Source organism: Spodoptera frugiperda, chromosome 20 (assembly GCF_023101765.2).
Source record: "Spodoptera frugiperda isolate SF20-4 chromosome 20, AGI-APGP_CSIRO_Sfru_2.0, whole genome shotgun sequence".
Classification (NCBI taxonomy): Eukaryota; Metazoa; Arthropoda; class Insecta; order Lepidoptera; family Noctuidae; genus Spodoptera; species Spodoptera frugiperda.
In genome coordinates, this window is record NC_064231.1 from 8,857,687 (window position 1) to 8,884,796 (window position 27,110).

Consider the following 27,110-nt stretch of genomic DNA (forward strand, 5'->3'; position numbering starts at 1 on the left):
CTACGAACGGTAAAGAACCGCACCATTTGAAATTGAAAAAATACGTATCACTAATTGAAAGTGGTGAAAGTAGTTAGAATTAGTCGTAATACTATGAAACCATTAGTATTTATTTAGAAAAACCTGAAATTAGCCAATAGTCAGTTATAATCAAAACATCAATTTTTAAATGTTTTTGAAATGATCATGTAAACACGTTTTATATATATTATATGATTATATCAATTAGTCTGGGGAAACGAAAGCTGTCAATTTCTAAACTTTTGATATGGCCATGATTTAGCACTGTCAAAACACGATTGGATAGCATAAAACTAGTATTAGTACTAGAAAGTCACGTTTAAAAGTTTTATACATGGTTAAATGACCAGCATGCTTTCCTTGCATTTTGTCCATTACAGTTTTGAATATAATAACATACAATACTGAGTAAAATAAACAAATAGATCAGATGTAAGTGTGAAAACTCTCAGATTCCAGAAACTAACCTATAAGTGACACGAAGCTGTATTTTTAGGCGACAATGAAGCATAATTAATTAAATTGAATTCCATAAAATAAACTAAGTATTTTTTTATTCTACCTTTTCGATGCCAATATATGTATATGCCAATAATATACATATACGGCAACTCCTATACGGATACAAATCCAGACTACCTGACTGTTAATGAGAAGTCCCTGAAGGAAAAATCCAATAACACTTTGACCGACTCGGGAATTAAACCCAGGACTTCTTGTTCAGCAGTCACGTAAGCAATCACTAGACCAACGAGGCAGTGTAAGTATGGCGTATTATTAGTCTTAAATAATAAAAATATCAAGACCGTTTAAGCAGCCTATAGTCAGTGTTAGCAGCTCTTGATTTTTTAAATTTGCCGCCTTGTTTTGGTCAGCTTTCGTTGGCCAGACTGTTTTCCCGATTGCTGTTTAAAATCGGATTTTTATTTGCCCGTTCCTAAAATTAGTACCATAGACTAGAGAGAGAGAACAATAGCTTTAGTCATAGACTAAGAACCAAGTCTCGGGGAATTAGGAATAGATTTTTTTACCATTTCTCCTATTTATATCTAGATTTAACATTTCTGTTCTACGTCTAAAAGTGCCTTTTTGTACTATAATTTTGTTTAACTATAAAATTGTCTTAAGGTATTTCTTAGCATAGATATTGAAACCCTTATTCGTTGTCTATGTTCAAAATTAACAATCTGTGAACACTAAACATCAATTTTGACAGTTTGCCACAGCTTTCGAGAATAGACGAGTGACGACGGCAGCGAATCAGCGAAAAGCATGAATTTTTGAATTCTTTTAATCAAATTTGACTGTGCTTGCCAGACAAGACATTTTACTACACATTCGAATAGTGTCGAAGGTAAATTATTACTCAGGATAAATTAGGTTTAGGTACCTATAGTTAATTGAGTACGATGCAATAAGAATACTTTTGATTCAGCAGCTTCTCACCGCAATATACCTATTACAAATTTGTACGTGAAAAGAGTGTGTTATATAACCTTGAATCACGAGACTTCAGTATTGATCAGTTATATTTTTTGTGAAATATTCAAGTGAGAGTAAAACTTATCAGGTATGTAACTAATTATTTGTAACGTTAGTGTAATTCCGCATTATGTGACGCAATGGGTGTAAAAAGAGGTTAGGAAAACTGGGGTATTCAGTTATAGTTGCTGTAAAGTTTTCAGTAATTATTAAATTAGACTTCAATTGAAGATTATATAATCTTTTTATCATAGATGGATCATGTGTATAGAAAGTTGCCACCTTGGGCCCCATGACTAATGACGAAATTGCGGACCTTTCTATTCTCCAACGTTAACATCTGTTTTCATTAAGCTGACGATATAATTACTCTCAATGATACAAGTAATTATATTTTAGTAATCTATCAAAGAACTAGTATTATTTTAAATGAATTCTTTTAATTTCTTTGAGTCAAAATTTCCTATTAGAAAGGTACCCTTCAAAAGGCTCAAACATTATGTATCATGTATAATATTTTCATTGAAAGTACTTGCAATATTGTTTTATCAAATAAAAGTCACATGATTTCATGCTAATTGGAATCCTATTGGAAATAGTATAACATTCATTTTAAATCCTTATTTGGACCATTTATATACCTTTTTGTATAAGCCCTAATAACAATCAAGTTTGGCTCATGTAAACAAGTGATTTCTCCTATAACCTTGAACTATTTAACATCTATAAATAATATTAGAACATGTGAGTGCATCTATTTAACAAATTTGAAAACCTGCCAAATTTTTATAAAGTAGAAAGTAGCTTGAAAGATATTATATGTAATTATATACACAATATTATATTTATTAGATATAACATTCATATAAAGACTTGATATTCATATCAAGATTGATCATATTGCTAGAAATACTGCCTAAGCAATTAGAGTAAGAAATATTTTGTTAGAATAATGTAGGAATTGGTTTTTATCCATTATATTTATAGTATAACCTTTCATTAGTTTTATAGACCTAATCAATCATATTTTTTTCTTTATTTAAATATTGTTTTTTATAGATACTTATAGACAACAATTTAATCAATCATAGATTTAATACACTCATGGGCTCACATTTTTTTTATAAAATTTATAAATATTCTCCATTTGAAAAATATTGTAATATAATAATAATAAATAAAAAGGAAATATTTAGTTACATGCCTGATTGTAGTGCTAAGTAATAGTTAAACATAAAGTAGGTACATAAACACAATGATTGTAAGATTTCTGTGTGCCAGTTATTTTGGCATTGACAGTGTTTTGTCCTAAATTCTCAAGTATCATTATCTTTCTACTGCTTGTTTTATGTACAACATTTACATATCTTTTTTGTCTTAATGGTACTGAATAAAAATGTGTAAAATATTAATGTGTGAGGATTATATCCAAATTAAATTATTATTTTTACCTAAGGCTTTAGTTAGTGGGTAATTTTCTCTGAATACATTAAATTTTCATGTTTATTTCGAAATGTTTTATCTTAGTGAAATAAACAAACTTAAAATAGGCCTTTGGACTGATTTATGTTTCTCAGTACACTTGAATCATAATTTTTGATAGCAATTTCAACCTGTAAACATGTTTTGTAACTTATTTTGAAGAATTATATGTCATTACTAGATAATATAGTGATAAAAACAGGCAATACAATTGATATAATTTTTGTTTACAGATCTGACACTAGACTCAAACAAACATGCATCGCGCGAGGGTTATATTTCAGCTGTCAAATAAAGTTGGGAACAACGAACGGTTTGCATCATGGCTCTTGAACAAACCACAGGTGAGTCATATTTATTGATCTGTGCTAATTTTATCTGTGGCTTAATTATTCCAATTTTAAGATATCTTTTCTGGGTTTTTCTAATTGTTTATGATATTACTATTACTGTTAATCTTTTTTCTAGTAATGGTTTAACACATAGGTAATTCATATGAATCATCAAGTGTCTGGGAATTACTCTTCAGATAAAAGTAAAAATCATAAAATCTGTAATGTAAGACAATATTTTATTTAATACCTATTACAATTAATTAGTTTACTGGTTACGAAACAATAAGTTCAAGGTGGTTTAGTGCCATGGTCATATAACAGTAACCTGTGACTGCCGACCTTGCGTAGCGACGCTGTAGAAACTGTTGAAAATCTAGGTACAGTTTAACTATAGGTTAATCAAGATACATTTGAGGAAATCATGTGTTACTGACAGTGGTAGATTAGACAGATTAGACGCGTCATGTTGAAGTGAAGCGTTGCAAAGACAACGTATGCGTCATCGTCACGTGTTGCCCTCGGTAGCTGGTACCTACTCGATCCCACCAGTTTATAAGTACCATAAATTATAAACTTGTTTTTGTAACCAAGTTCAAGGGCACCAAAATGCTGGGAATACCCCTGCGATAATTAAGGCATGCAGAATTTGATTTTTGTGCAATAACTTGATTCGTTTGGCGTATTTTATTTTTAAATGTAGTTTGTTTTACAAGTAAATCTTAGATAAAGTACCTACTGCTGCCTTAGACTTAAGAAACCGATACATAAGATCTGGGTTAGCGCTTTACGTATTTTTCCTGTCGCCTGTCGCAAATTCCGCGAAACGGAAATAAATCCACGGTCGTGTACATATTTCCTTATAAAAACGAAAATTTTAAAATAAACCCACAGTAATGTTCTTAAAAAAGTAAATCCTTGAATGAATATAAATAATTGGAGCTAAAAATACGTTACTGCTTTTTGTACGTCGATTTTTATAAGAGGTAGATTGAAGTAGAAAGTAGATATTATTATCATTATCACCGAATAAAAGTAGTAATTAGTCGTAGCTATTCTTTATAATTAGTAAGAAGCATAATGGGGCAGATACTTCATGCATGCTTACAAACGGTATTATTCGAATAATAATACAAAGTGGGTCAATAATTCTTCTTTATGAAGTACCTAAATGCCATTCTCGTTTCCACAATATCTAAAGGAATGCCTGATAGATAGGTATTTAATTCATTTTCATTCGAACCATGCCAGGGCGGGGTCATTTATTGAGTCCATTGTATAATTAAATTCTGTTTTATGTAAGAGAACGTGGGATTATGTTAATTCTTATTAAGACTTCAGTATTTTGCGTGGAAATGAAAAACTAAAATGAAAGTTGCACAACTATTTTTGTATTTTACGCTTCGACTCGCTGATAAATTCTCTTGTTTGTTTGATATTGCACGAGTATTGTTATCTGTTTCGAGAAATTTCAAGGTAGAGGTGTCGCGTTCGAACAAAATCTATAACAGACAAAACAGGAAATGCGATTGAAAGAAAAATACAGGAAACATGATAAGACTTTAATAAAAAAGTTTACTGCACATTTATTATCTTTCAATTATCTTAATAAATCATAAAAAAATGCATAATTCTTAAATAAACCTTCCCTGTATTGTTGGTTTTAAAATACATTTCCATTTCCAATAAATATCTAAGAACGAACGTTTTCGAGAAATGATCAAGCTGCACATTATTATTGCAGATGTTTATTTGTAGAGTGCGATCGATAGTTTCGCCCGTGGCGACCGCGGCCCGTATTCTATGATAGGTCGTTGTGTAAGCACTATAAGCGGTGCTGTCGTGCCTCCAACTTGCTCTATCGTATCTAGTCGAGACTATACACTGACGTGACGAGACTGCCGAGCCCCTTTGTTCCCCTGATAAACTTTGTTCCATATTCTTATCTCACTGCTAGCTGTTTTTTTAACCCAGTCGCGTTCAACCTTTACATCATACATCAATTAGTAAGGAACAATACTATTGTCAACAATTTAAGTATGAATTTGTTATCTACTCCAATACATATAGAATTGATTTTGGCTTACAAAGACAATTGGAGGGCAGCCAAGCGAAATGTGTATGCCAGGAAAGATATTTATTTTCATGTTTGAAAAATAAACGACGGTATTCTCTTCGATTGACGTCATTTGACGTAACATGCACCGATCGAAGTATTTGCAAAGTTTTGTTGTTTAAATTATAAAGTGCATTTGTTAGGAATTGTTTTGATAATCTTATATTTAATTATAACTTTTGTTTGTACAGACAACAGCAGGGTCAGTAGTCGGATATAGGCACAAAAGCTCGGCGGCTGCTGAACCCTTCCTCAATGGCTCCAGCTCAGCATACGTGGAGACCATGTACAACTCATGGCTCGCAGACTCCAGCTCTGTACATGCGGTAAGTTTCAACATTAATTTACCAACTACTCGAATTCTTAATATTCACTTTTTCAGTGCACCACCGCAATCTGACTGGGTGGTAAATAAGTACCAAGTAAGAACGTTCTTGACCAATGGCTAGAGTTAAAATTATATGTATACAACCAATAATAGCTAGGTACTTAGGCAGTTACTTCACTACAAGACATTGAACCTTGACTACTGATAAATAGTACCAGTTTCTACAAAAATAAATTATATAGCGTTAGATAGCTGTATTAAAATACCGTGGGTACCGTGTCGCGGTTATATGGTTTTGTGGTATTACGTTTTCCAGTGGAAAAAATACTCAATAATAAAATAAAATAATCATATGAATCAGGGCGCCGGTGATAACCAGTTACAATTAGAAAAGATTATTAGTCAGTCATTAATGTGATAAGAATTAAATAGATTAAATATGCTTAGTGAAGTTCATTCATAATGTAGGAAAAAAATATATAATTGTAATTGAAAATCTTCCTTAAGTGTTTACTTCGAGATAACTGATGAGAATGAGAATCTCAGTACTCAGTATTTTACCATGATTAATGAGCGCAGGGTTTCCATGGTAGAAGACGCAATCGCAAGCAATGCGCTTGTACATTTATAAATATTTATTTTTCGTGTCACCGCCAGTATCTTATTTTACGATGACAGCATTGCGGACATTTTTATTTACGATCTAGATTAGATAAATTCAAGTTTTCAAGTATAAGGTATCTCTATTTTTCGAGGATATCGTAACAATTGAACGAATATCTCTCGATCAATGTGTGTTCGGCTTAAAACTGTTTGTGAATTAGATAGGTACTATAATGTCATTGCCAAACTAATCTGGGCTGGCGTCTGATACGTCGTAATTAGATAAGAATTTGTGATTGACTGAAGTAGTGAGCGTCTAGTACTACAATAATAATTTTATCTATGTTTTTCCCATTCAATTCTCATGCTCTTCTAACTAGTGTATTTTAATTCTATGGCATAATTTGTTATTTTTGAACTGGCATCGTCACACGTGAATCGTCAGTCTATCGTAATAGCCAACGTTTTCAATGTGTCCCAAATGACTCTCAATGTCATTTTAAATGACTGTAAATCAACCATCGAGAGGTATTGTCTCCAACATTCAAAGAGAAAAATAGTCGAATAAATAACCTTTTTATATTCAATGCCATGTTTAAATAGGTGATCACTTATAAAAGCCGTGATTTACTGTTTATGGAGAAACAACACATTGATTTAGCAACAGGTTGATAAGCGCTCTAAGTACTATTCAATATCTATCAATTACGACTAGGTGACTTGATTCGTTGTCTAGACGAGGCCTAGACGTCATTATTACCAGTTCATACCGGTAATAACCGGGAACCTTGAGTTACTAAATCAGTTCATTTGAAACCCCTTTACTGATTAATTAAATAAGCTACTCTGTTGGTATGCTTTTAGTGCTCAAAATAGATTGTAAAAGTAGCATTTAATTTTTTTATACTTTTTATTAGTGTTATTAGAGCCAAAGGGAAATTATAACATAGTTTGTGACGTATATTACGTGTTAAATGGAAAAGGATGGTCACGAGAGAGAATTGTCAATTCGTGCGATACTAATTCTCATGTGATTACTAACTAGCGTTGGTTATTGTTCCGTAGTTGGAGTTTTCTGCTTCAATCCAATCTATCCCCAACAATACTGACTGGTACAGCGTCTACGTTTCGCGGTCATTACGCCCACAGTGTAGTTTCAAAATTAGCATTCACTCATTTGTTACTACATCAACTTTGTTGACACGGTTGACGCGGTAATTTCAATTAAAAATGGAATATATTATCATGCACTCCTGTTTTACACATGGCAAGCTAGGAATTTAATTACAATACGTAATTCGCAATTTTAAAAAAAAACTTTGCAATTGCACTGGGGTCTAGATCGTTTTGATCTATATGCATAAGTCCATAACTTCGTCTGAATCTATTCAGCAGTTCTGCTTGATAGGATAGATATACTCATAGATTAACAGATATTCGCGTTTAGTTCTGTGCTCTACAATGATCGGGTTTTACAATGGAACATAGTTACAATACCGTTCTGAATAAGTACGTGCATATTTATCGATAAGAATTTTCCTTGACCAAGTAACAGGCCATATTATTATTACACGTGAAATAACCACATTGTAATAACTATTAAAGAAACGAGGTTTATGAAAGTGGAATGGTGGCGGTTAAGAAAGGCTCAATTGATAAGCCTCAAGTATCTATTATCAGATTTAACTTTGATTGATTGTAGTGATAAGACTCATCTCTTGACCGTTGTTTTGGTATCAATGTCAGGAAGTGGCCCCTTCTGTATCATGATGACGTCATAGTGACATGTACATGTTTGTTGTTTTTCGAAAGGGATAGAAGATAGAAATTTAATAGTTCCATATAACATGATTGTTGGTATACAATCTTAACGTAATGAACGTAAGGGTTATGTTACCAGGTGCCATTTCAAACTCCGTTTTACCTATTTCGCAATCGGATTAATCGGCAATAATGGTTCCTTTTCTGATACTGGGACCAGAACTTAGTGATCAGTTGGTAGTAGCACAGTATGACCCAATAGTAAATACTACTACCTAAGACCTAATGGTAAATACTACCTATTTAGAAAGGTAGTACTTAAATAATGTAGATATTAGCATATACACCACTCATAATTCCATGAATAATTTGGCGTCGTGAACTCTATGAAAGTTTTTTATGCAATGTTATAATGTGCGTCATTTGTCCATCTCAGCGTGACTTGCTTGCGTAGGTACTTGTGACGTAACTTAATTATTATATACCAGTACCGCTATATGTACTGTAAAAATATTGTCATTATGTGCCACTCTATCTTATCAGCCATTTTTTTCTTTCTATACCTAAATAATAGGGATGATGACGGGGTATGAAAATTAAAAATCTATTTAGTCCGTCACTTAGGTAATGAAAGGTAATAGACATTATTTTGTCATATAAGATGACAATACTAAGATTAGATTGAAACGAATCAAAGTTTATGGAAGCAAATACGTCATTTCTATGTATAAAACGTACCTAAAGTGACGTCACGATATTTCAAATTAATATATCCAAAGTATATTCTGTAAATATAAAACAATCTACAACACGGACATTAAAATAAAATGTCATTATCAGGTATACTTCAAATCTTCTTAAGGTGGAATTTAAACATCCTTATTTCTAGTAAAATCATTGTTTTGATTTTTCGCCAGAGAATGATGTTTGGCTGAGAATGAACAGGGAAAAAGCATAGTATTTCTTTTAAGTTTTAAAATAAGTTCATACCACTTATGCATGCAAAACGTATTGATTTTCACGGTCTGGGTATTAACAGCCAGATATTTGATGTCACAATTTGTTAGACTAAGGATTTACATAGTGGTTAACAATTATGTTTAATTAAAAGAAGAATGGATTCTTAATACCAACGTTTATTTATTATTATGTTATCGGTTCACTCATGTAACACGACGAGGAACTCGACTAGTTTCAAGTCATCCTAGGGGCTCATATTCATGAGTAGCATTCCGCGACACACGACGCGGTGATCGTTGCGCCTGCTAAATATGAATATGAGCTTCTACTATGGGTTGAAACCAGTCGACTTCCTCGACACATTGCCAATTGGTCATCATTCGCTGCTAGATATAGCTCACCTCTTAAATCTACTCGATCTTCAGATATTCATGTCCAACTACTTTTTCTTTTTGTTTTGCCAGTATTGTCACTATTTAGCTCGAGAGCCCTACAATAAGTTTATCTAATAGTTTTGTCTACCCTAAATAACCCCTATTCAAAGTCCAACAAATTGGTCAGCTTTCTATTACTTCATTAGCTAAACTTTTGATTAAATTGTTTCATTTAAACTAAATATTAAACTAAAGTATTTGTGTTTCTAGTCATGGGACGCGTTTTTCCGCAATGCGACAGCTGGAGCTCAGCCCGGCACAGCGTACACAGCGCCGCCGAACCTGGCGCCCTACAACAAGAATGAAGTCCCTCTTACCTCACTGGTACCAGCTGGTGCTGGTATGCCATCCATTGCTGCAGGTTGGTATTGTCACTGATGATGAGTTAGGAAGTAATTGTAGTAAATAAAGGTGAATTTAGTCACTCACTTTTCGCCAGTTGTGACATAAATCTCTTAAAATAAACTTATTTGGGAAAGTTCTACTTGCTCGAACTCGAAAGCTCAAACATTTCAGTTTAATTTGCTTTATTATCATTATAATTATGAAGATAACTCTTGTTATATAACTGGGTATATTATTTAAACATAAAATATTAAAATAAAATTCCAATATAAATCTACATTTGTTTTCATTATCATAGTTTTGTCTATAAACATCACATTCCAAGTTAACGATGTTATTTATACTTGTGTAATGGTTTTTCCCAGGATCTCCGATTAACGAGAAGATAATCGACGACCATCTAGCTGTGCAGGCTATCATCAGGAGTTACCAGGTGACCAATGTTCCTGTTTTATACATGACTTGATTCTTGTGATATATTCATTATTGTTTGCACTTTTGTCCCTTACATGTAACTTGTCTTGTTGTTAGGGAGTGAGGACATGAAGAATAAAACATTTATTCAAAACATTTTATAGTAAATAACTCTCACAATACATCATTCTACTGTGAATGTGTTTTTGGAATGAATGACTTGTTCTTGTCATATGCTCCCGAACTAAATATGTTTCCCCCTTTGTTTTACTCCCCTATGTAATACACGTTTGATCAAGACAATGATAGATCTAGGTTGTGTTGTACCATTATACACATTATTTCTTACGTTACGCCTGTAGGTCGCGCTCATATGTATTATGAAGATAGGTAAATTGTTCTTAATTAAGATTTATAAATTATGTTTTTATTTTTATTATTGTGTAATTAAGAATTAGTCTAGCTCAAATGGAAATGGGCATTTACAAGATACAGTCGTTGTTACTGCGTGTGGAACAATTGGCACTGCGGTTTCAAGACTATTCGTTGAACAGGTCTAAATTCTGTGACACGACCTAGCGACGAAAACATCTACCAAGATTGATGGTTTTATGGATGTAAGTGACGTAGGTGTAGTCGCTAGGTCGTGGATATATGCAATTTGGGCTAAAATGTGATGTGGTGGCGGGTGCGTGACAGGCTCGCGGTCACCTGGCGGCCGACGTGGACCCGCTCGGCATCACGACGGCGAACCTGCCTCAGCTAGGCATGCGCGGCCCAAGCTCCGAGCTCATCATGAGGAAATATTTCAATTTTGGTACGCAGGAGACTACGGAACTGTCGCTCTCGTTAATATGGACGCATCCACAGTCGTATTTCGTTTCGTTATTTTTTCAACATTGCATTGCGTGTCATTGATTGTTGTGTTTCGTAAGCGATTTTATAACACACATACATATTTATCTAGTCATGCTTGATGAGAGAGTGGTCACGAGTACAAGTGGCCTCGAACACCCATGGATAGTCGTAGCTTTTACACCACGCAAATCATTTAACATATAGATGTCAATGCATCATATTAATGTATCACTATAACTAGTGTTGTCCTCAAACTTGAATCGTTTGATTTATCGTGTACAAGACGTGCCTATACTGTAGATAACACATTTTGTTCAACTACACTGCTTGTGTTATAGAACTGTATATTAGGACATTATATCTTGTATATGCATGTGTGTGATAATATTCGCTGTCGATTGATATCAAAGGTTTTATTTTGCAGTAGTTTTTGTTTTCAAGCCGTTTTAGTCACTCAAATAATCCTAACATTTTATAACCAATTTGTATAATACCGAATGATAATATAGTGCAAGAAGGATCATAACTGAATGACGACATCCATCATCACATTTGTTCATGCGAAATAACTCGACCGACCGACGTAAAATGCTAGTCTCAAATAATACAAAAATATTCAATTGGAATCAATAATAACGACTGCCTTAATTTTCTTTCTACTTCGAGCACGATAAATGGTTACATAGACTGAAGAACAGTATGCACGTTTATGGGAACATTGAGGCATTTTCTTAATACTATGTATGCTGCGTATCAATCTATAGACTTCTTAATCCTCGAGACGTAACTTATATTAACTTTCTACCTACAAATACAAATGTACATATTTTCTAATGCATAAAGCAACCGATACCATTATGAGCCCGCTTATACAAGTATTATGTATATGTATCTGTCTATATATCTGAAGATGCATGATGGGGACAGGTATTTAATTGTCTTGTTACGAAGATTTTGTTTTACGTTGAATGTAGTCACGTGGTCACCTAGTGGCGCACTTAGACCCGCTGGGCATCGCCGTCGGGGACCCGATATCGAGCAACGAATGGCACGGAGGATTACGAGCCTTCGCTAACGAGGCAGTCATTAGACAACACGTCAGATTCGGTATGGACGATCTAAATCTATCACGTATTCGACTGGACAACGCTGATGTCAAATGGACTTCGCAATTATGCATCATTAGTGCAACGATAAGATAATTCGTGTGAATCGTTAACCCAAACAAACAATTAATTAGTTTCCTACGTAGTAAACATCTGTCCAATTGACATCGTCACGGTTCGAGTATTGAGTAATGAGTTACTTGAAACTTGTGTTGTCCACCGCTAGACAAATGACATTAACGCTAGACGGAATAGTGCAGAAGAATTGAAAAAATGAATGTATGGGACTGACATTGACATATGGCAAGTTTGACATAAGTTAATGTCAATCCCAAACATTCATTTTCGAATTCTATTGGATTCGTTTAGCGCTAATGTAATTTGTCCAGTGGTACTGTAGGGGGTTAGTTTCGGTATCACTCCTCGCACCGGCTGTCTGCGGATATTCTTATGTATTCGTCCACTCGCGTCTCTACACTTTAACTTACCTCTATAGTACATACTTAGTTAGAATTGCTTAATGGTGCTTGGTCTGTAGTAGTACTTTGATTCAGTAGTTAAATGGAGATGGCGGGAAATTTCAAATTCGTAACTTCAAACAAGTATTTTACACACAAAATTGGACTTAATTTTTATAGAAATAAAGTTGAGACTAGCTTTTTGAAAATATCGGTCATATTATAATAATTACTAAAAGTTACTAATAAAAATATGACTGTTTTTATAACTATATTGTGTTGTTATGTTGCAATATAGAATGATGTGTAAACATAATTTTATTAACGAATATTGGTTGAGGTATGGAAACACTGCATAAGACTAAACGCTTTGTAATCATATTCCTTTACTAGATTTTGTACATAGAAAGGTGAAGTATTGTGAATAAGAATCATGCCAGTAAATGTAGATTATTTAGGTTTAAGTAGAACTCGTTCCTTCGACCAAACTGCATTGAATGGATCAGACAACTGTAGGTTAGGTGAAAATTGTACCTGATATGTGTTTTTTATTTTTATAATACTCATGTGATATGTTAATGTATTTTTACCTAGAACAAGGTTATTGTATTTTTAGTAATATCTTTTTATTTTTATATTACTTTTGTTCTTATTCATTACTTATGTTTAAACTTTACTAGTATTAATTTTGACAATGTATTATACGTGTACATGTAATTATAAGAGTTTTTCTTTTTTTATATGGATTAGGCCATTATTTTATCAGGCATCATATAATGTAATCTACGTTGTAGGATAATTTTACATACGACACAGTTTTCTTTTATAAATGAAAGTCATAAAGAGCGCATTAAGGACTTAATTACTGACTTGTAGGTAGGATATCACATAATTATAATCTCTGATACCTGCTTCATTTAATTTATCACGCAGGCTTATTCACGATGATATTTTATTTTGTTCCCAATTATGGATACTTAAGTATTTTATGTACATATAACGTGCTGCTCAGAAAGCCAAAATAACACATGAAACCCATCAACAAACGAATGAAACATGCCTACAGCTATATACTTGCAGCAAAAGAAATGTGTATTTATTATAATTTGCTTTTTATATTGTTTTATATGACTACTAACTCAGTATCAGCAGTTACATAATACACGCTAAATGAGAATGTTGTGCACTAAAAAACAGATCCGAGGACATCACATAGCCAACCTCGACCCGTTGGAAATAGCGAACAGCGCTTTGATCGGTAAAAACAAACGGGCGGTGATTCACAACAGCTACCGGTTTGGTAAGAATTACGAGAACCTGAAATACAGAAAGCACCATGGTCGCTCGTTGTCTCATACGTAGGTAGTTATGGCGGCGAAGCAATCTTCCCCAACAATTTTCCATTTGCAACAAATTGTAAAACCACACCCACATCATGTCACATTTCTGATATGATGTTTCGTCAAGTTACCCGGGCTTCCCCTATATCAGATTTTGTGCATAGGCAACAAATTAATCAATGAGGATTTGGCTATAAACAATTACCTAACTGATTTTATTATTTTGTTGTTGCAGTCGGATTATTTGGACTTTTTATGAACAGAATTTATCAGCAATGTTAATGCAATGTCGTTCTCAATAGATTTTCCTTTATTTTTATTTGCATTTATTTTTAATTTAAAGTCTGTTCGTAAATCGATTTGGAAGCTGGTAGCCATAACTACAAGTTCATAAAGAAATGTGGATGTAACGCACAGGTCCTCGGCTCGCACGCGCAGTTGCTCATCTCTATGCCCATCAAAGTATTCATGTATGCACGATACCCATATGGTTTATCTATTACTATTATATTATTTGCATGCCTGTATCTAATAGATTGTATGAATATTAGCATGTACTTATATAACTACTGCATGATTATATTGTATCTATGTAATTTCCATTTACTATACTACGTATGTGAATATCATTATAAAAATATATTGCGATTGGTCGCGGTTTATACAAATAGAAAAGTATTATGTACGTAATTGTTTGGCATTGATGATGTGCTATTTACTTCATTCTCGGTGTTGGACAGTGGCCAGAGAATTCAAATGTGAAATATATGTAGCTATGGTTCTATCTACAACACTGTTGCACATCACAGATTCTTCTCATCTGTATATTGTACCATCTAATACAGTAACTTCCAAGTATATATAACTGTAAATGTAATGTTGTCGTAAGGGCGTTGTACAGTGGGATAATGTTGGCTCGAACACAGTGAAACTAGTAAAGGGATATGATAAACTTTCAATTTGCTTTGATGTCTGCTTTATCGGAAAGGTTCGTCTAAGTATGTTGCATCTTCATGGGTATTTAAGGATATATTTTTCTTTTAAACGTTCGTACTCTGATTGCCTGTTGTATGTTTTAGATGAAGCTGATATGGACAGAGTTTTCAAACTTCCATCCACTACTTTTATTGGTGAAAAAGAGAAAGCGTTGCCGTTGAGGTAAGTCGCCTATTCTAATCAACAAGTACACACTAACTAGAAGTGATTTCGAAATGTTGCTAGGAATGATAGCGGAGCGTGTATATCGCAGACCCGGATGATGTAAAGCGCGTTATATTACTTATCTATTTTGAAATACTCAGCCTATCAGGTTGCATTAATAGCTCGATATCTCCAACATGGCGACACTACGCATTCTGTTGAGGAAAACGTGACAATTTCTTTGATTTTTTCTCGGTAAACCGGTGGTAGTGTACCCAATACCTATAATACGCAGTTAGTTGTATTACAAGTTTTTCCTCATATTTGGATAGCTTCTAAAATGCTGCTGCAGGTGCACTTAGCCACTTGGTTCTGATAACGTCACGATATCAGTGTTATTGTCACCTTCACCTTGTCTCGATGCCTCGATGGCGTCCGTCACGTTTATCGTTATCGATACTACAGCTGATTGCTGATTGGAAATTACCCGACTGAAGGGAGCAATACAAAGATCATTTACTTAGAATATGGTCTATCAAATGATATAAATGGGGTTTTTAAATTGCCCTGTAATATGTCACACTGATTGGTTTTATTACTTACGTTGTGGAATATTCAATTCAATAGAATACAATGCTGAGAATATTATATGCGGTTTTGTTCATGGGTGCTAATAATTACACACCTAAGATGAAAACCCTTTACTGATTGTCTAGATGTAATTTTTTACCTTTTGGACATTTCTGTATGTAAAATTGTTTATTAAAGTCTATTTTTCCCGTTTATAAAAATGTGTCAAACTGTTCTTAGAACCGCTCTAATCTAATCTTCAATTGCTTAGTAATTTACGACTAATATAATGTAATTAAATAAATAAAAATTAAAAATAAAAGAGTTCGCTTATCTGAGCCACACCTCCAAATCTCTATGATTAGAGGCGTGACACATTTAGTAGTCAATTGCCTAATAATTGATAGTAAAAGTACTTTGTTACATCAACATCATTAGTTCACTGGTAAATAGAGATTTCCCCATGATCCCCATGTTTGAAAGGAGACTTGTGGACCATAGTACGTCACCGATTTTTTTATACGATACTGTTACCTGCCTCAGATCGCAGTTTTGGGACCTAGCCTGATCTAACACATTGTTAAACATAAAATATAATTTTACAGGGAAATCTTGAACCGTCTGGAGCAAGCATACTGCAACAACATCGGTATTGAGTTCATGTTCATCAACTCTTTGGAGCAATGCAACTGGATCAGGCAGCGCATCGAGCCACCCAACGTTGGCAAAATGAGCCCAGACCAGAAGAGGCTGATCCTCGCTCGTCTCACCAGATCTGCCGGGTAAGTAAACATTTATAGTTGCGCATGTATTTAATCGTTAGCGCAATATTTGCGCATGTTTTAAATAGTTAGCGCAACTTGCGCAAAGGGTCTCGAATTCGTTCGTCGTAGATACAGTTCTAGCAACAACTTGTTTGATGATTTTAATTATTTTTCACTGTCCGTAAGTTTCTATACTACATATTATGCAAATCATTTGATATCGTCTTGTATCGCATCACTTGCGATAAGACAAGTCATTGTCAGATATTATATCTAACGAACGTTACTGTTACTTTTCCTTAATATTGATGTTTTTTTCTTTTCTTCATATTACATACAGATAACAATGATATCTGTGTTTAAAATAACATAGCTAACATTTCTTTTCAAATTACACTTCTCAAACGCACGCTAGTGATACTTAATACTAATCTAATTACACCATTAATGTTTAGCTATCAAACACTCGTACGTAGGCGAGAATATTAACACTCGATACAAGTGCAAGCTCTTCACGAAACATTGTTACCAACACATTATGTAATTAAGTTAGGATTGCCATTGTGCGTCGGCAAATAGGCGTGTAACTAGATGTTTGTGTGCATTACCTGACGACAGTGCACTGTAAATACTTACTGATAAGATATGAGCTAGAAATATCGTGCATATAATTGCATAAAGGTGCATTGTACATGTATATGAGCTGTGAACTGTTAAGAATTGTTTTACTGCCGTACTCAGGCACGTTTAGTGATTACTTAAACTAAGCTAAGGATTGGATTAAGTAATTATTAAATGTATCTGAGTATGGCACTTAGCAGAGATTTTCAAATAAATTAATATGTTTTGGCACTTAATTAACTAAATATTACTAACAGTTTATGCAAAAAATGTGATAATAAAGACGAATAAAAAATCGAGTTTAGAGCATTTTTTAAATGAACAATTTTACTCAAGTATAGGAAAAACCCGTGTACAAATAGTAGATTGATTGAGGCACAGACGCGTGATGGAATGATCAGGGTAATAGAATACCTTGTATTATTTTTCATATAAATATAATTTTATACAGATTCGAGAACTTCTTGGCGAAGAAATGGTCGTCAGAGAAACGTTTCGGTCTGGAGGGTTGCGAGATCTTGATCCCGGCGATGAAGCAGGTCATCGACGTCTCCACTCGTCTTGGAGTCGAGTCCATCATCATGGGCATGCCTCACAGAGGTAGGTTATTCTGTTAAACACTACAAGTACACGTTATCGGAAGAAAACTGCAGATTTGTCAATAATTCTACTATGACGTAATATCAAGAAATAAGTTATTATCTACTGTTGTTTATTTAGTTTTTAAGGTGAAAAGATCGAGTGAATTATGTGCAATGTACGAATCATGTAATATGGGTGACTGTAATTTTTTCTTTTTTGTCTTCAGGTCGTTTGAATGTCGTCGCCAACGTCTGCCGCAAGCCTCTCCACCAGTTGTTCACACAGTTCGCTGCCCTCGAAGCCGAAGATGACGTGAGTATATTTTCGTCACTTGACATTATTTAGATTTATTAACTCCTATTACCTGAAAGTAAGGAATAGGTAGTAGTACTAGTAGTGTATTATTGACCACGTGACGGTCGGTATATGAGATGTATGGGAAATAAATTGTCTCGTGTGGATCCGTGTTTCGGCACACTATAGAGAGCTTTGTCAGGTATGTATTGTAATAATTACATTTTTTAATAAACCTATAATAACAACAACATTTTGTACATAGGGCTCCGGTGACGTCAAATACCACTTGGGAACATACATCGAGCGTCTGAACCGCGTGACGAACAAGAACATCCGCCTGGCTGTGTGTGCCAACCCGTCTCACTTGGAGGCCGTGGACCCCGTCGTGCAGGGCAAGTGCCGAGCTGAACAGTTCTACCGCGGTGACAACGAGGGCAAGAAGGTATGAGAACATACCATATATTACTTAACACTTTTGTTTGAACAGTATTCCGTTTCTTTTTAATTCCTCGTTGACTGAGGTGTACGATTTCCCTGTGAATGATCTCGGGTTATTCCTGTTGTTGTAAGGTAATTTCAGAAGCCTTCGAAAATGTTTATGGAGCGTGGAATTCGGAACTCCCCCAGTACAAGGCAACAAGTTTACCCATTGCAATACCCTGGGTACAATTCGAGATTTGGTGCCAATAGTCAACATTTCGAAAATCCAAAAGTTGATATACTTTTTCGTTTGCCATAATACTAAAAATACTTTATTTACAAACTCAACAACTTAATATTCTTAACACGTAATCCCATCCTCAGGTGATGTCCCTCCTGCTGCACGGTGACGCGGCGTTCGCGGGTCAGGGCGTGGTGTTCGAGACCATGCATCTGTCGGACCTGCCCGCCTACACCACGCACGGGACCATCCACATCGTCGTCAACAACCAGATCGGGTTCACCACCGACCCCAGGCACTCACGCTCCTCTGCTTACTGCACAGGTTTGTACATTGGGACATATTGTGAATGATATATGAGAGATTTCTTTATAAAAACAAATTAAAATTAAAAGTACTCTTAGTATGTGTTTGCTTTACGTTTAAAGTAATCAAAACGAGGCGCTCTAGTTGGTTGGTTTATTCAAACAGGCCAATCAGAGAGGCGAACGCGCTTTCGATTAAGATCTGGGATGTGACCTAAATGGGACAAAATATCCATTGCCCCCATTGATTTTCAAAAAGGCCGGTTGGAAGTAACGTACATCTAGCACGGCTCTAACTAATATCATAATAAATACATAATCTAAATCATAAACCGACGAGTGGTATATGCCACTTGGTAAAACAGTATTTCATTTAGTAAAATGATGAATACAGTTAGTTTCACGAAGGTTGATATGATGCTAGTAGCTGTAGCATAATGATTTACTAATCACATATGTAATGTATGTTTCCAGACGTGGCCCGCGTAGTGAACGCGCCGATCTTCCACGTGAACGGCGACAACCCCGAGGCGGTGATGCACGTGTGCAACGTGGCGGCGGAGTGGCGCGCCACGTTCCACAAGGACGTCGTCATCGACATCGTCAGCTACCGCCGCAACGGACACAACGAGATCGACGAGCCCATGTTCACGCAACCACTCATGTACCAGAAGATCCACAACACTAAGCCCGGTACATTTTTTATTTTATCTCACAACACAAATCAAGAAGTTTGTTTCTTGCTTACAACCACTCAACCAACGAAACAAAAAGGATGTTTTATATGCTTAAAAAAGATGTTTTATATGCTCAAAAAGGATGTTTTATATGCTCAAAACATCCTTTTTATTCCGTTGTTGGTTGAGTGGTCGTAAGCAAGAGACACAAGAGATCTCGTCATTCCTATTAGACATGGAGTTGGGTTATTTCGATTACCGTAAATTTGTTGTATAGTAAGGAAGGTTTTTTTATAGTGTATTATTATTAAATATACTTTTATTTTCATCAATAGTTCTGGAGAAATACGCCGACCAGCTGATCACCGAGGGCGTGGTTACCGCCGCGGAAGTGAAGGACGTGAAGGACAAATACGAGAAGATCTGTGAGGACGCATACACACAGGCCAAACAGGAGACACACATCAAGTTCAAGGACTGGCTCGACTCGCCCTGGTCCGGCTTCTTCGAGGGCAAGGACCCACTTAAGGTAACTATTGTTTAGTACATACGGTTAATTTGACAAAAATAGTTCAAATTCTAAGTAAGTCCAAAGTCACAGTGGTAGTGGGTGCTGGTAGTGGCAAACTTTCGTAAACAAAAAATTATAATAAATCTTCTCCCCTTCTCAGATGTCCCCAACTGGTGTAGTAGAAGAGACCCTGGTGCACATCGGCAAGCGTTTCTCTTCTCCCCCTCCCAACGCGGCTGAGTTCGAGATCCACAAGGGTCTGCTCCGTATCCTGAAGGCCCGCATGGCTATGGTGGAGAACAGGCAGGTGGACTGGGCGCTGGGTGAGGCGATGGCCTTCGGATCCCTGCTCAAGGAAGGAATCCACGTCAGACTGTCCGGTGAGGACGTCGAGCGAGGAACTTTCTCACACAGGTACTATTTGATTACATTCTTTTTTTATTATGGCTTATGACGTATCTGTATACCATGGAATAATGTTATATCTATACTTCTATACATAAAGCTATATATAAAGCTGAAGAGTTTGTTTGTTTGTTTGTTTGAACGCGCTAATCTCCGGAACTACTGGTCCGAATTGAATAATTCTTTTTGTGTTGGATAGTGCATTTATCGAGGAAGGCTATAGGCTATAAAACATCACGCTATGACCAATAGGAGCCGAGCAGAGCGGGTGAAACCGCGCGGAAGTAGCTAGTGTATTATAATAATGTATTTCCCCTCAGGCACCACGTGCTCCACCACCAGAAGGTAGACAAGGCGACATACTGCTCGCTCTGCCACCTGTACCCCGACCAGGCTCCCTACACCGTCTGCAACAGCTCACTTTCCGAATACGGTGAGTAAATGTGCAAGAAATTAACTTTTATTCAACAATTCTTAAATAATAAGATCAAAGAAAAGATGTGAATAAATAATAAGGTTATTGAGTGGACCATACTCGACTAGTTTCGAGCGAAACCGGGATTATACGAGGCGAAAGACCTCGCGCCGTCAACTGTGAACAAATACATCGTGCATTTGTACGTTTTGCTGTGCATGATTTTGAAGTATCAGATTAATTTGCTTTCATAAATATTATGAAATTGTACAAGATGTTGAAGTAATAAAGCATTCTTTTGTTTTTATACATAGCCGTGCTCGGTTTCGAGGTGGGTTACTCGATGACAAACCCGAACGCGCTGGTACTGTGGGAGGCTCAGTTCGGAGACTTCAACAACTGCGCGCAATGTATCATCGACCAGTTCATCTGCAGCGGACAGGCCAAGTGGGTGCGACAGTCCGGCATCGTACTTCTGTTACCTCACGGCATGGAGGGCATGGTGAGCATACATTTCTATTACATATTATTAACAATCTTATTGAAAATACGTTTGACTTTGATGTTTGCAATAATTATTATGATAGAGAAGAGTGAGTTGAATAGTTTAAGCTTATGTAACTGGTAAATTAAAAATTGTTATCATTTATAGGGCCCCGAGCACTCTTCAGCCAGACCTGAAAGGTTCCTCCAGATGTGCGCTGACGACCCCGACTACATGCCTCCTGAGAGCCCCGACTATGAAGGTAGGTCATAATGATATTATGTTGAGTTGAATTGCGTATTATAAAATGTTAGCTGTTGAGGTAGCATTGTGAGCTATTTAAAATATGTTTACAGAATCTCACTTTCTAATTTCTATTACTGTTCTAATAGTGAAATTAAGCATGACTCCAACTCGTAACTAAATAAATACCTTAAACCATTAAAACAAAGTTCATTTTTGTTTACAGTACGTCAGCTCCACGACTGCAACTGGATAGTGGCGAACTGCTCCACCCCTGCTTCATACTTCCACATCCTGCGACGACAGATCGCCCTTCCCTTCCGCAAGCCCCTCATCCTCATGACTCCCAAGTCTCTGCTGCGTCACCCCGAGGCCAAGTCCTCATTCGATGAAATGAAGGATGGCTCAAGCTTCAGAAGGTAAGTTTGATTGGTATTATCATCAACATTTGATGAGAGTCCACTGCTTCTGGTTCTACTCTATGAAAGAGGGTTTGCCATAATCCCCATGCTTGGTCTCTGTTGTAAATACTGTGTAATAACGTAGTTAGCTTTTACGACACCCGCAGAAAGAGTAGGAATAGTGACAAAATGTATTTTACTATTCTACACAGCTATAAGTTTGTCTACAGCTTTATACAATTAGAACTTTATACAACTAGAATAATGAAATCTTTTCTCACTTGATAAAATTAAAGGACAATAATAAATAAGTTTTATTTACCTTTATCCAGAGTGATCCCCGACGAGGGCGTCGCATCCCAGGACCCGAAATCGGTTCGCAAGCTGTCATTCTGCACGGGCCGCGTCTACTACGACCTGCTCAAACACAGGCGTGAGAAGGGACTCGAGAAGGACATTGCTATTGTCAGGTAATTTGTCTACTTTGAAATTATTTTATTTTATAATATTTTATAATTATTGTATTTTATTTACTGTTATGGCACCAAAATAAGTATAGAATTATTATATTAATGAGTAACATAAATTTATAAAGAAGAGATTATATTCGATTCATTTTCCTGGAATAATGCGTTATCGCCCAAATTAAGTATTTAAAATAATAACACATCATTATGATTCCTATTGAATGAACTCTATATAATCTACTAATTGTGCTATAGACACAAGTGAGCATCAACATCTATTGGTGGGCCTTTAAAACTTTAAAATCAATGTTCTAATGTTCAAACAGAGTGGAACAGATCTCGCCGTTCCCCTACGATCTGATCAAGGCCGAGATTGAGAAGTACCCGAACGCGAACATTGTATGGAGCCAGGAGGAGCACAAGAACTCCGGCTACTGGGGCTACGTCGAGCCAAGGTTCCGCACGCTGTTACAGAACCAGAAGACCGTCAGGTATGTTTACTTACAGGTTTTACTATCTTTGAGAACTACCTTTCTAATGCGACCTCGGTCAAACCGAAATTAATAAACGATCTCAGTCCAGAATCCTTGGATCATACTACGTTTAATGAACAATTCAATAGAACCAAAGTAAAATATCGATTATGGATATGAGATCGATTATTAATTTTCACAGTGGCCGTGTAGATTGGGTATAAGACACAGAATTTTGACATAACACCCATTCTGTCAAAATGTCTAGTATCCAAATCTACTATAAGTGATAATACCTATTCTATAAGTTGGTTGATAAGTTAAAGATTTTAATATGTAAACAGGAATATTTTTATTTTTATACTACCTATGTGTTGTCAAGCAGGCGTTAAATATTGAATAAGAAAAAAATGTTAACTTTTTTGCATATGAAAAATAAGAAGTTATTGTTAGTGCTTGCTGCTCGATGTGATCGCAAGAAATATATAAAGAAAAGCGAAACAAAGAAAAGGAAGTTGCGGCTTGAGTTTCCGTTAATCATTTGGGCTTGCATGGTTTTTAAAATTTGCATGTATTATATCATTCAGTAACTCCTAATCCTAATACTGTTCATATTCGCGTAATCCTACTTTTTAATATCAATGCCCTTTACACGGTACGCCATAATATAACTGGCTATTGGTTGCAGAGTAAAGCCACAAAGTGGTAACTGGTTTACTCAGCTTTTCGGCCGGGAAGAGAAGCCTGTCTCAGGCGACGCTGACCCAGTGCCGCGTACCATTAGGTGAGATCATGGCATATGGCGTCCCTTCCCCCCAAATCCTTTATTATTCTCATTTACATTTTATCATGTCATCAAATCACATGCACGTTTGAGTAACGGGGTGTTTGACTAATCTGTGATATATGGTTACTTCCGTTTATGACATTTATTTGATATTAAAAAAATATTCATTGGTCAAACACTCTGTAAGACATAAAAATATGCAAGTAAGACGCAAGTAACTTCGAGTCTAACTTGGCTAATCGATCATCACATCATAATATCACATTATTTAACAAAATTGCTTCATTGATGTTTTGCTATCTTTATTTTCGGCAGAATTTGTGTTGAGTGAAACTCGATAATTATCGGTTTCTTTATAATGAAACCATGTATTATTTAATATTTAAACATGATCATTATTTAATATTTCAGTTCATGATTATTAGGTAGTACTGAACTAATACGATAATTTTAAAGGGGAGTAAAATATTATATTTGTCATAACGAAACTCAAGCCGCAATCCAAAAAGTCTGTATGTGTTTGTTATGTTATGTTTCTTTTTATGTATCCTATACCTGTTTACATTTTGTATGTTTCTAAACCATTTATGTTGGTTATGCATGTTATCAAGTTTAAAAAAGAGCAGAGATAAATTATGCAAAAATGGAACCTAATTAAACTCATTAGAATACTTCGTTGATTACAATGTTCTGCTTATGCAGCTTTTTGAATAGTTAAAAACAAACAAACAGGACAATGGATCTTTACATTAACATTTTTAATTTGTTTTTATTTTAAGTGACTGTGAAGTGGATTTTTTTTATTGTAGCTACAACGGACGTGCGACGGCCGCGGCCCCCGCCACCGGATCCAAGGCGGCCCACAACAAGGAGCTCAGGAACCTTCTCGAGGAGTTCTGCGTGCTATAAGCGATCACACACGAACACGCGACGGTAGAACGAAATGGCTAGCTTACGCTCCCAACACACTCTTAGATACAATACAAATAGACGGCCATTTACGAAACAACACTGTCAGTGTACACAGTTTAGAACGTTACAAACCAATATACTGTTATAGTAGACAACATTCATGCCATATTGAAACGTAACCACATTGTAACAGGATCTATATCTACGTAATCTATCTCGAAACGTGATTTATCTTTGACATGATCATTTATTTTTGTCGAACGAAATTTATTTTTGTAAAATATTAAAATGTTAATTTTTCTCCTTACTCTCAGTATTTTGTTGTAATTCTCTTCATGTTTAGGTAGATTAGTTAGATAAATTATTATTTATTTATTTAATGTAGCATACGTGATCTGTAGAACCTACATAATTTATTTTTATTGTAAAAGCAATATAACGTAGTCTCCACTTATGATGATGCGTACTAGATTATAATTACTTACTGAAACAAATGGTACATTAATTGCAAAATGGCGTCGCGTACGCTGGTTGTATTATTTTCATGTACATAAATTTATTATTTTTTTATTTGATTATTTTGTCATTAACGGATTTGAAGTTATGACGTTCCTTTTGCTAGTCTTGGGGATACGTACATATAAACTTATTACGTAGAACAGTAATCGCACTTGGCGAGCGATGATGTGTATAATCTCGATGACATTGGGCGTAGCTAGAGAGCGGGAATAGAAACGTGCAGCGTCGCCGCGCACCCCGCCCGGCGCCCACTTATTGTGATATATTTATAAACGTTTACCTTTTACCCGTATAATTTTGATATTAATTAACGCTCACGTAATTAAAGTGACTGAAATAAATTAATGGGATTAACCAACTCGCAATGGTGTCAAAAGCAGTTATTGAAATTGTAAACCGAATTATTAATTCACTAATAAGTTTTGATTAAAAGTATTGAATGTAATGTTTGGTTTCAAATTTTGAGTACCTACTTACACCATTATTTGCTGAGACGCTTAATTATCCTTCGCTTGCAAGTGCGATTGTTACCAATACAATAGTTGCGCTTACGGTACTGTACATGATGAGATATTATTAGTTAGTGAGTAAATGTATGTCTAGTAACTAGGCACCAGTTTAAAGTAAATTGCACCTTAGTACATAAAATGTATGTAATAGAGGTCGTTTTGGTTTGCAACCTCCCGAGCCGCGACCCCGCGCCTAGGTTTAGTTCGCTGATAGTTACCGCCGTTAAGAACGGCACCTTGTAAGGGATAACACCAACATCCAACGCTTTGTATAAACCGACGCATACTATTATAATTATCTTGTCTGTAGTCAATCTTCGAATGTATGTCGTTACCTTATGTATGTAGAAGTAAAGGAAATCGTAATTGTCTCACTATTGTGAACAGGTACCTACTAGCCACGTGTAAAATTAAGCTTTATTCAAACTTAGTATTATGTGACATTCAATCTTAACTTTTAATGCGGTTTAGCTTTCTAACACTATTCGCATGTGTAGGTGCATTGTTTTATTGTTAAATTTAACATATTTTGATGTTCACGTATTTTCGATATATTATAGGCTCAGGACGCCGCTGAAAAACTTCATAACTGATAATAGGTATTCTTTTGGCAAGTACTACCTGAGTCATTTATTGCTAAATGTTAGTTTGATTTAGTTATTTACAATAAATATACTTTTAATTGAACTATTTCGTTTTAATCCGTCTCACGACATTTTGAACCTTGTCCTTGACACATCATTTTCTAAAACCTCACTGTAACGCTTTGAGAAAAAGCAGACAACATTTTCATGAGACTGCAAGAAGATGACATATAAACTGACTCAAAAATAAACAAACGCGAGAATAGAGCTGCGCCAATATATAACAAGCAGTGACGCTATCAGCTGTACGGATTAGTGGCCTACGGCTGAAATAACGCCGAAATAAAGTGCCTAATATTCTCGAAAATAGTGGCGTGTCGTAATGAAAAGCGCAATAGATCACAGTGCCCTTGAGGTGGCACGCTCACCGCTGTCTTGGAGCACTTTCAAGATTCTTATCGCGCGCTAGTCTCATTTCACCGTACAAAGCTGTCGCTGCTCCCTATTTATAAAGTGCTTGGCTAGCTGGACCACACCAAAAGGTGCGAAGATTAAAGATGGTATCAGTTCCTAGTGCGTTTTACACGTCACACTGCCACTTCAAAGACGCGCTCGTTTGAATAAACCCTGCGTATTGTGAGGCATCCTTTTTTTTCATCATGCGGGTGCGATAATCTCGAGCTATGCGGGCTACGCTCAAGGGTTTGGAATTAAAGTTGAAAATATTAAAGGCAGGTGTTTGT

General features: G+C 35.6%; 1 protein-coding gene across 9 annotated transcripts; it reads left to right on the top strand.

Moving 5' to 3' along the window:
- The first annotated feature begins 1,206 nt into the window (after positions 1–1,206).
- LOC118281649 (2-oxoglutarate dehydrogenase complex component E1) lies at positions 1,207–26,470 on the top strand. 9 transcript variants are annotated; one of them, XM_050701564.1, is made up of 23 exons: positions 1,207–1,375; positions 3,219–3,329; positions 5,625–5,759; positions 9,730–9,880; positions 10,230–10,297; positions 10,978–11,095; positions 15,120–15,198; positions 16,356–16,532; positions 17,587–17,735; positions 17,944–18,029; positions 18,277–18,456; positions 18,819–18,999; positions 19,455–19,673; positions 19,993–20,186; positions 20,329–20,582; positions 20,894–21,006; positions 21,303–21,490; positions 21,641–21,734; positions 21,942–22,134; positions 22,449–22,586; positions 22,910–23,074; positions 23,745–23,840; positions 24,653–26,470. In XM_050701564.1, exons 2-23 carry the CDS (start codon positions 3,243–3,245, stop codon positions 24,750–24,752), a joined length of 3,165 nt encoding a protein of 1,054 aa, XP_050557521.1. In that variant the 5' UTR covers positions 1,207–1,375; positions 3,219–3,242; the 3' UTR covers positions 24,753–26,470. The 9 variants fall into 9 exon arrangements, with proteins under 9 accessions (XP_050557521.1, XP_050557519.1, XP_050557523.1 ...); XM_050701562.1 differs by lacking the exon at positions 10,978–11,095 and adding an exon at positions 12,111–12,243; XM_050701566.1 differs by lacking the exon at positions 10,978–11,095 and adding an exon at positions 13,898–14,000.
- Positions 26,471–27,110: the final 640 nt, after the last annotated feature.